The sequence below is a fragment of the Narcine bancroftii genome, chromosome 13, assembly GCF_036971445.1.
Source record: "Narcine bancroftii isolate sNarBan1 chromosome 13, sNarBan1.hap1, whole genome shotgun sequence".
NCBI classification, from domain to species: Eukaryota; Metazoa; Chordata; class Chondrichthyes; order Torpediniformes; family Narcinidae; genus Narcine; species Narcine bancroftii.
In genome coordinates this window covers 58,951,346-58,967,520 of record NC_091481.1, presented here as the reverse complement: position 1 = coordinate 58,967,520, position 16,175 = coordinate 58,951,346, and the positions used below count along the sequence as shown (strand labels likewise).

Below are 16,175 nucleotides of genomic sequence, written 5' to 3'. Positions count from 1 at the left end.
CGTGGACTTTTACCCCCTCCATAAATCTTCGTCCGCGAAGCCAAGCCAAAGAAGGTTGCAAAATGTGTGAACTTTGAGGGTACAGTGATCCCCATAATATATCATGGAGCTGCTGCCCTCTGTACTTTTTCCCGGTAATAAGCACTGGGGCAGCTGATGAGGTGTGCCACCATACGTTTAAGTGAGTATTACGGTTGAGTTACTGCACTGTCAGCTAGCATTCTGGAACAACCGGGGCATGTGAGGAATATAAATTCCAGTAATTAAAGAAGTTTCAGAATTTAAAGGAAAAAATAGTTACAGTAACCGTGGAAAGAAAAAATGGTCATTTTAAAAAACCACATACTTCAGGGAGGAAGTTTAATGCAACTCAGTTGATGTGAGCTTCAATGTTGAGAGAGAGTCATGAGAGAGGGGGAGAAGAGAGAGAGAAGGGGAAGAGAGGGAGTGGAGAGAAAGCAAGAGAGGGGAGGGGAGAGAAAGAGAGAAGGGGAGGAGAGAGATAGAGGGGAGGAGAGAGAGAGAGTGAAAGGGAAGAGAGAGAAAGAAGGGGAGTGGAGAGAGAAAGCAAGAGAGGGGAGGGGAGAGAAAGAGAAAGAGAGAGAGAGGGGAGGAGAGAGATTGAGTGGAGGAGAGAGAGAGAGAGACATGAGAGAGAGGAGGAGAAGAGAGGGGGGAGGAGAGATAGATAGTTTTTAGACTGTAGGCATGTAAAGGCACAATCAAGGAATTGTGCTGCCACACGGGCGGTCTAAAAAAGAATGTGCAAGAATTCCTGCCCTGTGATTTAAACTGCAGGACCTCTACAACTTTTTTGGAGAAGCCTGTAATGTAAATCGCACTGGAAAAAACTGCACGTCCAACCCCTGGGACTGTTGCACTCAGGTACTTGCAATCTAAAGAGATGCCCAGTGTGAACCACCACACGGGCAGTAATTAAGTTAATTTTTTTCCATTATTTTCCCGATATTACAGTCTAAAAAGCATGGGGGGGTGTAGGGAAGGAGCGAGAGAGAAGAAAGAAAAAGAAAGAACAGCAATGAACTCTCCAGTTCAGTATTAAACACTCCAACTCACTATTAACACCCACCACTAATCCCACATGGATCCCATTGTTTCGTTCTCCCCACTCCTCAGCCATTTCCCTTGCCCTAGGCTCCACCCCCTCACCCACACAATGGAGGCAATTTGCACTGGCCGACCAATCCGCCTATCTTTGGGACACCAGAGCATCCGTACCCGTGAGGGTTTGGGTAGGATACCCCACGAGGAAGAAGCATCACAGGAGCACAGGACTGATCCCTGCCGTTCCACTCAGATGCCCATGTGTTTGACTCTAAATTACCTTTTTAATTTAGGGGCAGGTGTGGATGATAATATTCACAATATGGACCATCTCAATAAAAATCCCAATACTGCCAAAATCCAGAAAAATAAATAGCCCTGCATTCAGCGATCAGTAATCCTCTAAATAATTATATATGAATATAACCAAGATATACCATGCCGTTTAAATACACCAACTGTCTATATCACAAAGTACGGTCAAAATTCTGAAAGGATCGGGTGGAATGCACAGGTAGGTTTAGCAGAGAGTCTGGTAACCATAGGGTAATTGTTTAAATTGTTTCCCGCCATGTGTTGGAAATCCAACCAAATCAATCCATACATAACACAGCAGGTCATGCAAGAACAAACACAAAAGTGTTACAATAAAGCAAATGTTCAGGGCCCAGTGTTAAAGAGAAAAGGGCAATTGGACAGTGCAAGGCATCATATTTTACTGATGGTGGGTCTGTTCAAGAGTCTGATAACAGCAGGAAAGAATCTGTGGTGCGCGTGATCAAACTGTTTGGTGATGTGATGGCAGGTAGGGAAATGGAAAGTTCGTCATGAGGTCATGGGGGTCTTGTGGAGACAACAGTAGTGGAGACAGCAGGTTTAGAAACAGCGCGTGTTGTAATGCAGTCTGGACCCAGTAAATTTTTGGCTTATGAACATTCGATTTACAAGGTGATTTTGCTAGGATTTCCTGTCAACTCTTTTGTGATTCAATTTAGAATAGACTTGCAGCAAATTGTAAAAATCATTCCAACCTTGTGTTCAATACATTTACTGAGGTGACCCCTCTCTGCTTCAATGGAATCTATGGAGTTAGCTGCCCATTGAAGGAGTGGGGGCCACCTCAGTAAATATATTGAACACAAGGTTGGATAGATTTTTACATCGTTGGGGAGTTAAGGGATACGTGGAAAAAGGCAGTTAGGTGGAGACGAGCCTATCGTCAGATCACCCATGATCTCATTGAATGGTGGAGAACTACAGGCTCAACAGGCCGGACGGCTGATTCCTATGTGATGTTGGGCTTCACTAAAGGGGGATTGATTTCAAGAGTTGAGAGGTCATGTTGCAACTCTACAAATCTCTTGGTGAGATATTGTGTTCAGTTCTGGTCACCTTCTTACAGGAAAGATGTGGAAGCTATGGAGGAGGGTGCAGAGGAGATTTACCAGGATTGGAAAATAAGGCTTATGAGGCAAGGTTAGCAGAGATGGGACTCTTCTCTTTGGAGGGAAGGATGAGAGGAGACTTAATAGAAGTCTACAAGATTCTAAGAGGCATAAATAAGGTGAACAGCCAGCACCTTTTTCCCAGTGTGGAAATAACAAACACAAGGAGACATCTGTATAAAATGAAGGGAGGAGGAAAGTTTAGGGGAGACATCAGGGGTACATTTTTTTTACACCACAGGTTAAGAGTGCCTGGAATGCCTTGCCAAGGGGTGGTGGTGGAGGCTGGAACATTAGGGGCATTTAAGATGCTCTTAGACAGGCACAGGGATGAAGAGGGTCTTATGTAGGGAGGGCTTCTTTCCTTTTTTTGGGTAGGAATATATAGGGCAGCACAACATCGAGGGCTGAAGGGTCTGTACTGCACAGTAAGACTATTAAACTTCACTGAAAACCTGAAATTAAAAAAAGAGCTGACAGCACCCACCAGGTCAGCACCCTGTGACGGATCTTCAACCTGAGAGCGTTAACTCTGCTTCATTTTCCACATAGGAGACCTGACCTGCTAAGTGCTTCCAGCATTCCCTTCTTCATGGTTGGCTTGGCGGTTATAGTGGCAGCAACCTGGGTTTGAACACGGCAATCTCTGTGAGGAGTTTTCCCGTTCTTCCCGTGTCTTCCTCCCACCCTTCAAAGCGTACAGGGGTTGTGGGTCAATTGGGGTGCTTGGGCAATGCAGGCTCGTGAGACGGAAGGGCCTGTTACTGCTCTGTATCGCCGAAATACAGTGTATAGAAGGGTGCCTCTCTACTCTAACTTATTGTATACAAAAGGGTTGTTATGATGGATATAGATGGATTATTCTATGTAATGCTTGTAGATATCTATTCTCTAACGTGCAACTGTTTTCCCTAAAGCCTGAGAAGTTTATAAAATCATGAAGGATACAGGTAGGGTAAATCATCAGTCTTTTTTCCAAGGGGGGGGAGTTAGCACAATGCCTTTACAGTGCCAGCGAGCGGGACCGGGGTTCAAATCCTGTACTGCCTGTAAGGAGTTTGTACGTTCTCCCTGTGTCTGCGTGGGTTTTCCCTCGGGGGCTCCAGTTTTGTTCCACCATTCAGAGGTGTAGGTTAATTGGGTGGCACGGACTCATGGGCCAAAATGGCCTGTCACCGTGCTGTATGCTTAATTTTTTTTTAATTAAAAATGATTAGAGGGCTTAGTTTTGAGGTGAGAGGGGAAAGGTTCAAAGGAGATCTCAGGCAGGTTTTTCCACAGACAGGGTGGTGGGTATATGGGTACATGGAAGGTCTTGACATTGGAGGTGATAGAGACTGATTCAGTTACAACACTTGAAAGACGTTTGTATAGGTGCGTAGACAGGAAATGGGTAGGGGGAAACGCAGGCAAACGGGACCAAGCAATACACAGAAGTCCTGGAGAATCTCAGCAGGTCACGTAGCATCCATAGGAAGGCAGTCGCCATGTCGGGCCTGAGCCCTTCATCAGGAAATCCAGCACTTTGGTGTATTGCACTAGACCGCAGCATCTTTGGACCTTCCTGTTCAACTCCAACACATCCAGGTTATAGACAGGTTAGGTCAAAGGGCCAAGGTCAAGGGGCTGCTGAGGCCTCCACCTGAAGTACAGCATACAGCTCTGGTCTCCTTAGCTTGACTGGCTTTGGAGGCGGTTCAGAGGAGGTTCACCAGATTGATTCCAAGAATGAGGGGGTTAACTCATGAGGAGAGATTGAGTCGTCCAGACTGTTCTCAACTGGATTTAGAAGGATGAGGGGAGACCTTATAGAGACACAAAATGATGAAGGAATACACCAGATAGAAGCAGAGAGGTTGTTTCCAATGGCAGGTGAGACAATAACTAATTTTTTAAATAAATTTAGGCATACAGCACGGTAACAGGCCATTTCATCCCAAAAATCCATGCCGCCCAATTTACACCCTATAATCCCAGTAAGTTTCGAATTGTGGGAGGAAACTGGAACCCCCGGAGGAAAACCCACACGGATACAGGGAGAGCGTACAAACTCCTTACAGACAGCGTGGGACTCGAACCCCTGTCTGGTCCCAATCGCTGGCGCTACAAAAGCATGGCGCTAACTGTTACATCAACCGTACCGCCCTAAGGGACACAAGATTGAGTAAGTAGATATGATTTTTTTCTTTTAATTTGGACATACAGCTTGGTAACAGGCCCTTCTGGCCTACGACCCTAAATACCCCAATGAACCTACAACACCCCACCCCACCCCCCGGTACATTTGGAAGACAGAGAGCAGTGGAATACCCTGCCCAATGAAGTAGATGCTGCCTCATTAAGCGCACTGAAGGCACCGGTAGATACATTTTGAATACTCAGGGAATTAAGGGTAATGGGGAACAGGCGGGTAAGTGGAGCTGAGTCCGTGGCTGGATCAATGTGATCTTGTTGAATGGTGGAGCACGCTACGACGGGCCAGATGGCCTACTCCTGCTCCCACTTCTTAGCGTAGCAGTTAGCGCAATGCTGTTACAGCGCCAGTGCTCTGGACTAGGGTTCAAATCCCATTCTGTCTGTAAAGAGTTTGTACGATCTCCCAGGGTCTGTGGGGTGGGGGGGGGGGGGGGGGGAACTCCAGTTTCCTCCCACTGTTCGAAACATACAGGTTAATGGAGTGTATATTGGGCAGCACGGACTCATGGGACAAAATGGCCTGTTACCATGCTGTGTGTCTAAGTTTTTTTTAAATGTTTCCATGCTGCACGCCTCCATGAATCCAACTCTTCGTAATTTCTGGGTCTATTTCCCAGAATACGTGGAGGTCCAATGGGAGACTAATTTGTAGCAAGGCACAAACACTCTGCAAAAGGGCAGAGAATGCAGCTTGAACTCACGGCTGTGGCAGTGACAACTCTACCACATAGTTCACCAACCCAAATAGCATTTAGTTCCTTGAATAACTTCCACCCACACGTTGTCAGCCTGAATAATATGCTTCTTGATAAAGCTTTCGAGGCTAAGCTGGGAAGCCGGGAGCAGAGAATAATTTGGATTCACGTGTTCACGTATTATAAGTTGTCCATTTTGCAAGAGAGAGAGAGAAAACGCAGAGTGGAAAGAGAGAGCATAGTAAAAAGAGAGAGAGAGAGATGGGGAGAGTGGAAAGAGAGATAGAGGGAGAGTGGAAAGAGAGAGATAAGGGAGAGTGGAAAGAGAGAGAGGGGGAAGTGGAAAGGGAGGGGGAGAGGGAAAGAGAGGAGAGTGGAGAGAGGGGAAGATAGAGGGAGAGGAGAATGAGGAAGAAAGAGTGAGAGGTAAAAGAAAGAGAGGAGTGGAAGAGCAAGAGTGGAGAATGAGGGAGAGAGAGTGAGAGATGGAGATAGGAGAGAGGGGTGGAGAGAGCAAGAGAATGAGAGAGAAAATGTCCACATTGTACTGCTGGCAGTCAAAATTAAAGCACTCTCTTTTGCCTAGAACTGTTCTTCCAAGCACAAAATGTCCCAAGGCAAGGACAGGGGCAGGGTCCCAAGGCACATAATGGTCCATTTTCCTTCATGAACAGGGTTCGTAACTCTGGGGAGTTAATTGGTGGAAGGAATAGAGGCAAACTGAGAGAGAAAACAACTTTTCGACTCAGTGGGTGGTTTAGAACTCAGTGGTTGAAAGTGAGGGGAAGCAGCTAACCCCCACGGGCGCATTTACAACATCCCTGGATTAATGGAAGATCTCTAACCAGCTGAGCTACAGACTGAACACTGGGAAATGTGATTAAGCTAAAATCCCTTTGTTAGCCAGCATGGATGCGTGGGCCAAATGGTCTTCACTGTTCCACAGATTTCAGATTCCAATTGGGTAACTCGCACAGAGACTCTGCTCAGCTATGGGATCTCAGTACATTGCCAGACATCTATTTCTATTAAAGGATTTTAATTTCAATGTAACTTCTCACATCCCTTTGAAGAAGTCCCCTTACATCCATTTCTGCTTCTCCCTGCTCACTCCCTAAAAGCCACTTTCTTTCAATGGACTCATGGGACATAATGGCCTGTTACCATGCTGTATGTCTAAGTTTTTTTTTAATTTTTCCGTGCTGCATGCCTCCATGAATCCAACTCTGAGTTTGCTGGTTTGATAAGATGTCTGAGGAGATAAAGTACATCACCGAAGACTCTTGTAAACTTCTGCAGCTGTACTGAGGAGAGCATTCTGGCTGGTTGCATCACTCCCTAGTATGGAGGCACCAACTCTCAGGGCCAAAATAAACTGGAGGGTTGTTAACTCGGCCTGTGACATCACAGGCACCAGACTCAGCATCGGCGCCAGAACAAATGTTGGAGGGGCACAGTGAAATGCTCAGCAGGAGGATGGGGGTGGGATGGGGTGCTGTTACTGTTATCTGCCCCTCCGAGAGCACTGCTTTTATGGCGTCAAGCATCTTTAGCCACTGGCGATGCTCGACCCATGCTAGTGACGCCGGTGGGGACGGGTCTGATGGCAAGCGATAGCCGCGGCCGTATTGGGGAGGGGGCCACAGCCCCTCACTTGGGGAGGTAATGCCCGTGAATGCCTCCTCTTAACCCTAACCAGACCTCACTCCGTGAGGCGGTGTCTTAGGAAAGCAGCCTCTAACCTCAAGGACCTCGACCACCCAGGCCATGCCCTCTTCCCTCAGTGACCTTCGGTGGGGGGAAAGGTACAGGAGCCTAAAGACGAGCACTCAGCTGCGCAAGGACAGCTTCTTCCCCTCTGCCATCAGATTCCTGAATGATCAATGAACCACAGACACTGCCATGCACTCTCATTTTCATCTTTTTTGTAAGATGGTTATAATATGAATATTTGCTCTATGACCGCAGCTGCAAGACACTGAATTTCGTGACTTGTTCCTGACAATAAATCCTGATTCTTAATTCTGACCTCCCTCAATGTTCTGCATGCTCCTCTCCCATCCTGTCAAACCTGGTTCTTAAAACATCAAGCTTCACCCTGCTTCGGGGTGTAACCCTAAAGGTCTGGACACTTCCCGGGCAATATTTTGATCCAACCTGCTGACCCTCACTGCTAAATCTGTTTCTCAACAGAAGAGGTGGATGGTATTGAAGCTGATGGGCTTCAAAGTTTGTTGGAGGAGGTCCCGGGTCCCTTGCTGCATTGTTGAGTGGTTGTATGATCTCTCTCTCTCTCTCCCCCCACCCCTCCTTCTGCATTACTGGGGTGGGTTTTTTTTTCACTGTGAAAGAACCCGCTCTCACCACAACTACAAACCTGCTGGCGCTGTGCTTTGTTAAAACCGCCAGAAATGCTACCACTGCTAAATTCTTGCCGCAGCCACTGGTTCTGCAACGGCGCAGTCCTGTCCCCTGCCGGCCCGCGGCGGGATTTAAATGCGTCTTTTCCCTCCCCAACTCTGCAATTGCAGATCCTTTTAATCTTTCTGTCTTTTGTTTTAAATGAAACTCATGTTTACTTCTCTGTCTCAGACTTTATTCTGAGGGAGGCAGAGACAGAGGGAGCTCTGCCTGCCTCTATATTCCATCCATCTCCCCCTTCCCCCCCACCCCCCTCCCCACTCCTCTTCCTTCAGTTGGATGGGTTCAGACCAGCTGAGTTTCTCCAACATTTGTCTCAGAAAATGATCTCCCTTTTGCAAATTGTTTCATCCTCCAACATCCTCCTCTCTACTTTTCTCTATCTGCCCCCCACCCCCACTCCACTCCCAAGCAAACAGGAACACAGTGGCATCTCTGGGGAACACAATAGAGGAACATCATTAAACACACACATTACCCGGGCAGCTTTCGATGAGTAGGGGTCTTCAAAGAGCGCCCAGACTTTGGGCTGCATCTTCTTCCAGCAGCCCAGTTTCCTGCCCGAGTCCTCCTGCAGGCACAGCCGCTTGAGATCCCCGTCCTCTTCGTCTTCGGGCTCCGGGGTCTCGAAACTGTCCAGCGCCTCCTCCGCGTCGCGGTGCTGCCTGTAGTTCATCCAGCAACATGCCTCCACGTCGGTCTCATCGATGCCCCAGAAGGCCAGCTCTTCCTCGAAGAGAGGGCCGCACACGTCCGCCGGGCAGTGCAACTTGCCCGTCCGGTAGTAGTTCAGGACATAGGCAAAAACGGACGGGTGGCGGTCGAAGAAGAACTCGTCGGTCTTTGGGTCGTAATCAAAATTGCTGAAAGCATCCGGCTCTGTCAACCAGGAGAGTCTGGTGCCAGGCAAGGTCTTAAGGGTGTTCTTGTATGTCTCATGCTTAATGCCCCCAACGTTGATCACTATCTTGTCACTCTCTTCGTTCTTGCCCATATCTCCTTTCAAACATGACTTGGAGGGAGGTTTGTTTCCTGCCTTTCGCCCGCGGAAAGAGGAAACACAAACTGAACTGATCATAAGGAGGGATTTTTGCCTGGGTGACGTTTTATTTTCTCCTCGCAAAAGCACGTGTTTCGTGTTCGAACCACAGATAAGTCAGGTGCCTGTCGTCATTGTCTTCTTCTGACCCCCTTCTCTCTCTCTCTCTCACTCACTGGGCTGCAGAGGAAGAGAGAGGTGGATGGGGAAGGGGAGAGAGGAAGAGAGAGGTGGGTGGGGAAGGGGAGAGAGAGAGAGAGAGGGGGGATTATCTAGGGGGATGAAGAATCTCAGGGAGGACTTTCCAAAGGATTTCTGTGACTCCCTGGCGGAACCTGCAAAGAAGGGAAGAACATTTCCAAGTCAGGTCGTATTGTGTGTGCACGATGCCCTCTGACCAGAGTCCCCTCCATGCGAAAAGTTTGAAATGGATCGAACTCGGTCCCCCACCCACCCCCCGTCCCCGCCGCCGCCTCTCCTCCTTTCCCTGTCTCCTCACTTCTCCCCTTCCCACCGCCACCGACTGGATTCCAGTTCGGAGACGGTCCTGCTTTTCTGATTTGCAACCCCCTCCCCTTTGAAGAGGGGGCTCCGGACCCGAACTGTGCATCTTTCTCTCCGACAGGCGTTGGAAAGACCGGCTGGGTTGCTCCAACATTTCGCTGCGTTCACTACCCTGATGGCATTGATATCGACTACCCTCTCGCTTCTTTCCCGCCCCCTCCCCCTCGCTTCTTTCCCCTCCTCGCTTCTTTCCTCCACCTCTCGCTGTCGCTTCTTTCCCCCTCTCGCTTCTTTCCCCCACTCGCTTCTTTCCCCCACTCGCTTCTTTCCCCCACTCGCTTCTTTCCCCCACACGCTTCTTTCCCCCTCTCGCTTCTTTCCCCCTCTCGCTTCTTTCCCCCTCTCGCTTCTTTCCCCCTCTCGCTTCTTTCCCCCTCTCGCTTCTTTCCCCCTCTCGCTTCTTTCCCCCTCTCGCTTCTTTCCCCCTCTCGCTTCTTTCCCCCTCTCGCTTCTTTCCCCCTCTCGCTTCTTTCCCCCCCTCTCGCTTCTTTCCCTCCTCTCGCTTCTTTCCCTCCTCTCGCTTCTTTCCCTCCTCTCGCTTCTTTCCCTCCTCTCGCTTCTTTCCCTCCTCTCGCTTCTTTCCCTCCTCTCGCTTCTTTCCCTCCTCTCGCTTCTTTCCCTCCTCTCGCTTCTTTCCCTCCTCTCGCTTCTTTCCCTCCTCTCGCTTCTTTCCCTCCTCTCGCTTCTTTCCCTCCTCTCGCTTCTTTCCCCCTCGCTTCTTTCCCCCTCTCGCTTCTTTCCCCCTCTCGCTTCTTTCTCCTCTCGCTTCTTTCCCCTCTCGCTTCTTTCCCCTCTCGCTTCTTTCCCCTCTCGCTTCTTTCCCCTCTCGCTTCTTTCCCCCCTCTCGCTTCTTTCCCCCCTCTCGCTTCTTTCCCCCCTCTCGCTTCTTTCCCCCTCTCGCTTCTTTCCCCCCTCTCGCTTCTTTCCCCCCTCTCGCTTCTTTCCCCCTCTCGCTTCTTTCCCCCCTCTCGCTTCTTTCCCCCCTCTCGCTTCTTTCCCCCCTCTCGCTTCTTTCCCCCCTCTCGCTTCTTTCCCCCCTCTCGCTTCTTTCCCCCCTCTCGCTTCTTTCCCCCCTCTCGCTTCTTTCCCCCCTCTCGCTTCTTTCCCCCCTCTCGCTTCTTTCCCCCCTCGCTTCTTTCCCCCCTCGCTTCTTTCCCCCCTCGCTTCTTTCCCCCTCTCGCTTCTTTCCCCCTCTCGTTTCTTTCCCCCTCTCGCTTCTTTCCCCCTCTCGCTTCTTTCCCCCTCTCGCTTCTTTCCCCCCCTCTCGCTTCTTTCCCCCCCTCTCGCTTCTTTCCCTCCTCTCGATTCTTTCCCTCCTCTCGATTCTTTCCCTCCTCTCGCTTCTTTCCCTCCTCTCGCTTCTTTCCCTCCTCTCGCTTCTTTCCCTCCTCTCGCTTCTTTCCCTCCTCTCGCTTCTTTCCCTCCTCTCGCTTCTTTCCCCCTCTCGCTTCTTTCCCCCTCTCGCTTCTTTCCCCCTCTCGCTTCTTTCCCCCTCTCGCTTCTTTCCCTCCTCTCGCTTCTTTCCCTCCTCTCGCTTCTTTCCCTCCTCTCGCTTCTTTCCCTCCTCTCGCTTCTTTCCCTCCTCTCGCTTCTTTCCCTCCTCTCGCTTCTTTCCCTCCTCTCGCTTCTTTCCCTCCTCTCGCTTCTTTCCCTCCTCTCGCTTCTTTCCCTCCTCTCGCTTCTTTCCCTCCTCTCGCTTCTTTCCCCCCTCGCTTCTTTCCCCCTCTCGCTTCTTTCCCCTCTCGCTTCTTTCCCCTCTCGCTTCTTTCCCCTCTCGCTTCTTTCCCCTCTCGCTTCTTTCCCCTCTCGCTTCTTTCCCCTCTCGCTTCTTCCCCCCTCTCGCTTCTTTCCCCCCTCTCGCTTCTTTCCCCCCTCTCGCTTCTTTCCCCCCTCTCGCTTCTTTCCCCCCTCTCGCTTCTTTCCCCCCTCTCGCTTCTTTCCCCCCTCTCGCTTCTTTCCCCCCTCTCGCTTCTTTCCCCCCTCGCTTCTTTCCCCCCTCTCGCTTCTTTCCCCCCTCTCGCTTCTTTCCCCCCTCTCGCTTCTTTCCCCCCTCTCACTTCTTTCCCCCCTCTCGCTTCTTTCCCCCCTCTCGCTTCTTTCCCCCCTCTCGCTTCTTTCCCCCCTCTCGCTTCTTTCCCCCCTCTCGCTTCTTTCCCCCCTCTCGCTTCTTTCCCCCCCTCGCTTCTTTCCCCCCTCTCGCTTCTTTCCCCCCTCTCGCTTCTTTCCCCCCTCTCGCTTCTTTCCCCCTCTCGCTTCTTTCCCCCCACTCGCTTCTTTCCCCCCTCTCGCTTCTTTCCCCCCTCTCGCTTCTTTCCCCCCTCTCGCTTCTTTCCCCCCTCTCGCTTCTTTCCCCCCTCTCGCTTCTTTCCCCCCTCTCGCTTCTTTCCCCCCTCTCGCTTCTTTCCCCCCCCTCGCTTCTTTCCCCCTCTCGCTTCTTTCCCCCCTCTCGCTTCTTTCCCCCTCTCGCTTCTTTCCCCCTCTCGCTTCTTTCCCCCTCTCGCTTCTTTCCCCCCTCTCGCTTCTTTCCCCCCTCTCGCTTCTTTCCCCCCTCTCGCTTCTTTCCCCCCTCTCGCTTCTTTCCTCCCTCTCGCTTCTTTCCCCCCTCTCGCTTCTTTCCCCCCTCTCGCTTCTTCCCCCCTCTCGCTTCTTTCCACCTCTCGCTTCTTTCCCCCCTCGCTTCTTTCCCCCTCTTGCTTCTTTCCCCCTCTCGCTTCTTTCCCCCTCTCGCTTCTTTCCCCCTCTCGCTTCTTTCCCTCCTCTCGCTTCTTTCCCTCCTCTCGCTTCTTTCCCTCCTCTCGCTTCTTTCCCTCCTCTCGCTTCTTTCCCTCCTCTCGCTTCTTTCCCTCCTCTCGCTTCTTTCCCCCTCTCGCTTCTTTCCCCCTCTCGCTTCTTTCCCCCTCTCGCTTCTTTCCCCCTCTCGCTTCTTTCCCCCTCTCGCTTCTTTCCCTCCTCTCGCTTCTTTCCCTCCTCTCGCTTCTTTCCCTCCTCTCGCTTCTTTCCCTCCTCTCGCTTCTTTCCCTCCTCTCGCTTCTTTCCCTCCTCTCGCTTCTTTCCCTCCTCTCGCTTCTTTCCCCCTCTCGCTTCTTTCCCCCTCTCGCTTCTTTCCCCCACTCGCTTCTTTCCCCCTCTCCCTGTCTCCCCTCTCCCTGTCTCCCCTTCTCGCTCTCCCCTTCTCGCTCTCCCCTTCTCGCTCTCCCCTTCTCTCTTCCCCTTCTCTCTTCCCCTTCCCCCGCCTGTCTCCCTTCCCCCGCCTGTCTCCCTTCCCCCGCCTGTCTCCCCTCTCCCGCCTGTCTCCCCTCTCCCTGTCTCCCCTCTCCCTGTCTCCCCTCTCCCTGTCTCCCCTCTCCCTGTCTCCCCTCTCCCTGTCTCCCCTCTCCCTGTCTCCCCTCTCCCTGTCTCCCCTCTCCCTGTCTCCCCTCTCCCTGTCTCCCCTCTCCCTGTCTCCGCTCTCCCTGTCTCCCCTCTCCCTGTCTCCCCTCTCCCTGTCTCCCCTTCTCGCTCTCCCCTTCTCGCTCTCCCCTTCTCGCTCTCCCCTTCTCGCTCTCCCCTTCTCTCTTCCCCTTCTCTCTCTTCCCCTTCTCTCTCTCCCCCTCTCCCTATCCCCCTTCTCCCTATCCCCCTTCTCCCTATCCCCCTTCTCTCTATCCCCCCCTTCTCTCTATCCCTCCGCCTTCTCTTTCCCTTTCTTCCCCCCTGCCATTCTCACCCCTCCCCTCATCCTATCCACCTGGACTCCTTCCCTCTGCCAGAGTGTCTAAATTCTCAGATTTCCCGATTTCTGGCCCGTTCTGCTTGTCCCTTGATTAAGGGGCCGAAACATCGGCAAATGTCTCTTTGTGCGTGACGGGCGCTGAGTTCGATGTGTTGGCTTTTGTGTTTGTAAAACATTCCGGTGGGGGCGAATTTTAAACTCCAATGGGATGTGCTAACCTGAACCAACAATAAAATCTCTGCGACCCGCGGGCAGAGGGGGAAGAGCAGGCGTTTCTTTATTTTGTAAAAAAAACCCAGAAATCTCTAAATGTTTGCAGATTCTGAGACAATTAAACGCCCAGTCAAGGGATGGAAGGGAAAAAAAGAAAACGTTTTAAATTTTCATTAATTTCTTACCAATGTACAATTAGGAAGCATTGCCTTATTTTTTTTTTGAAAACTACATTTAATTAGCCCTAATGTCATGTCAGCAAGCAATTTCTATGTAAATTAGATTTTAATCCATGGAGATTTATTTTGGTCTGAAGTCAGCAAGGCTGGTTAATGTCCACTCCTTGCGTGTTTGAGGGGCTTCGGTTGATGGGGAGGGGGTGCAGGTGATGTGTGGCATGAATTTGCCCTAATGGGGAGGGGGTGCAGGTGATGTGTGGCATGAATTTGCCCTAATGGGGAGGGGAGGGGACGCAGGTGATGTGTGGCATGAATTTGCCCTAATGGGGAGGGGAGGGGTGCAGGTGATGTATGGCATGAATTTGCCCTAATGGAGAGGGGAGGCGGTGCAGGTGATGCGTGGCTTGAATTTGCCCTAATGGGGAGGGGAGGGGGTGCTGGTGATGTGTGGCATGAATTTGCCCTAATGGGGAGGGGAGGGGTGCAGGTGATGCGTGGCTTGAATTTGCCCTAATGGGGATGGGAGGGGGTGCAGGTGATGTGTGGCATGAATTTGCCCTAATGGGGAGGGGAGGGGTGCAGGTGATGCGTGGCTTGAATTTGCCCTAATGGGGAGGGGGTGCAGGTGATGTGTGGCTTGAATTTGCCCTAATGGGGAGGGGGTGCAGGTGATGTGTGGCATGAATTTGCCCTAATGGGGAGGGGGTGCAGGTGATGTGTGGCATGAATTTGCCCTAATGGGGAGGGGAGGGGATGCAGGTGATGTGTGGCTTGAATTTGCCCTAATGGGGAGGGGGTGCAGGTGATGTGTGGCATGAATTTGCCCTAATGGGGAGGGGAGGGGACGCAGGTGATGTGTGGCATGAATTTGCCCTAATGGGGAGGGGAGGGGTGCAGGTGATGTGTGGCATGAATTTGCCCTAATGGGGAGGGGAGGGGTGCAGGTGATGTATGGCATGAATTTGCCCTAATGGGAAGGGGAGGGGTGCAGGTGATGTGTGGCATGAATTTGCCCTAATGGGGAGGGGAGGGGTGCAGGTGATGTATGGCATGAATTTGCCCTAATGGGAAGGGGAGGGGTGCAGGTGATGTGTGGCATGAATTTGCCCTAATGGGAAGGGGAGGGGGTGCAGGTGATGTGTGGCTTGAATTTGCCCTAATGGGGAGGGGAAGCGGCTCTCCTCAAGATTATTACAACACAGAGAATGTGAAATGTCCATTAGCTGACGGAGATTCTCCATCAGCAGAAATTGAGCCCCCCCCCCCCCCCCCCCACACTTACAGCCAACAGAGCATTGGCCCAATCAGGTTGGGAGGAGCAACGAGGGGGTGGTGGAGAGACTCAGAGGGTTTGGCAGCGTCTATAAGGGTCAGGGGAACCTTTCGCGTCGGGATCCTTCAGATTAGTTATCTGAACGTAGTTTGCCAGCATTTTCCCATTTCCAATTCGCCACGCAATCAACTGATTTGGGGGAGAAAGACTTGCCTGGGCGTGAACTCGTGTCTGTGGGAGTGGGCGATTGTTGCTTTAAATAGGTGTGTGCTGGATGCGCTTGAAAGGGCGTTCGCACCGCTGCCATGGGTGCGGGAAAAGGTCTGTGGAAATTAGCTTGATTGTGGTCGCCTGAAAGTGGGACAGCGAATAGACTTTTTTTGTGTTTGAGTGTGAACACGTGTGTCTGTGTAATGTGTTCCTCCCCCCCCCCCCAGACGAGGGGGGAGGGGCAAGAGAGGGGGGGGGGAAGAGAGAAACACGTGTGTTTCTTGTTTGTCAGTGGGTGCACATCTGTGTTTCGGGTTCCACGTGCTTTATGCTACGATCGTGTTCATTGTAAACAAATATCTGTGTGTATCTGCCAACCTTCGCCTGTGCATCAACGTGTCTGCATCAGTGTAATTGTTATGTATCTGCGTGCAAATCATTTCGTGCATCTGTGACCCATCAATCCATCCACCTCTATGTATGTGTCTATTCGTATATACAAGTCTTTGACTGTCTAGGGTGTTCTTAAAACTGTGTGCAAATATACCCGCATGTATATATTAACCTACGTGGTGCTGTGTGTGTGTCATTTGTGAGTTTTGTGTGTGTGATGTGTAATTTGTGTGCGTGTCTTTGTGTATGGCGACTGTGCGTTGTTGGTGTGTTGAGTGTGTGTGTCTTTGCATGTGCCCGTGTGCTTATCTGTGTGTGTGCCTTTGCATGTGCTCGTGTGCTTATCTGTGTGTGTGTCTTTGCATGTGCCCATGTGCTTATCTGTGTGTGTGTTTTTGCATGTGCCCGTGTGCTTATCTGTGTGTGTGTTTTTGCATGTGCCCGTGTGCTTATCTGTGTGTGTGTTTTTGCATGTGCCCGTGTGCTTATCTGTGTGTGTGTCTTTGCATGTGCCCATGTGCTTATCTGTGTGTGTGTTTTTGCATGTGCCCGTGTGCTTATCTGTGTGTGTCTTTGCATGTGCTCGTGTGCTTATCTGTGTGTGTGTCTTTGCATGTGCCCGTGTGCTTATATCTGTGTGTGTGTGTCTTTGCATGTGCCCGTGTGCTTATCTGTGTGTGTGTGTGTGTCTTTGCATGTGCCCGTGTGCTTATCTGTGTGTGTGTGTGTCTTTGCATGTGCCCATGTGCTTATCTGTGTGTGTGTGTCTT

The 16,175-nt window shown here is 51.0% G+C and overlaps 1 protein-coding gene across 1 annotated transcript in view; it reads right to left on the bottom strand.

The window, feature by feature from the left end:
• The window catches only part of LOC138748749 (voltage-gated potassium channel KCNC1-like), a 117,882-nt gene that overhangs the window by 98,604 nt on the left and 3,103 nt on the right, over nucleotides 1-16,175 (bottom strand). The window contains exon 2 of the mRNA XM_069909440.1: nucleotides 8,301-9,196. Within this exon, the coding sequence (XP_069765541.1) occupies nucleotides 8,301-8,900 (600 nt within the window). The 5' untranslated portion in view covers nucleotides 8,901-9,196. The remainder of the gene's footprint in view (nucleotides 1-8,300; nucleotides 9,197-16,175) is intronic.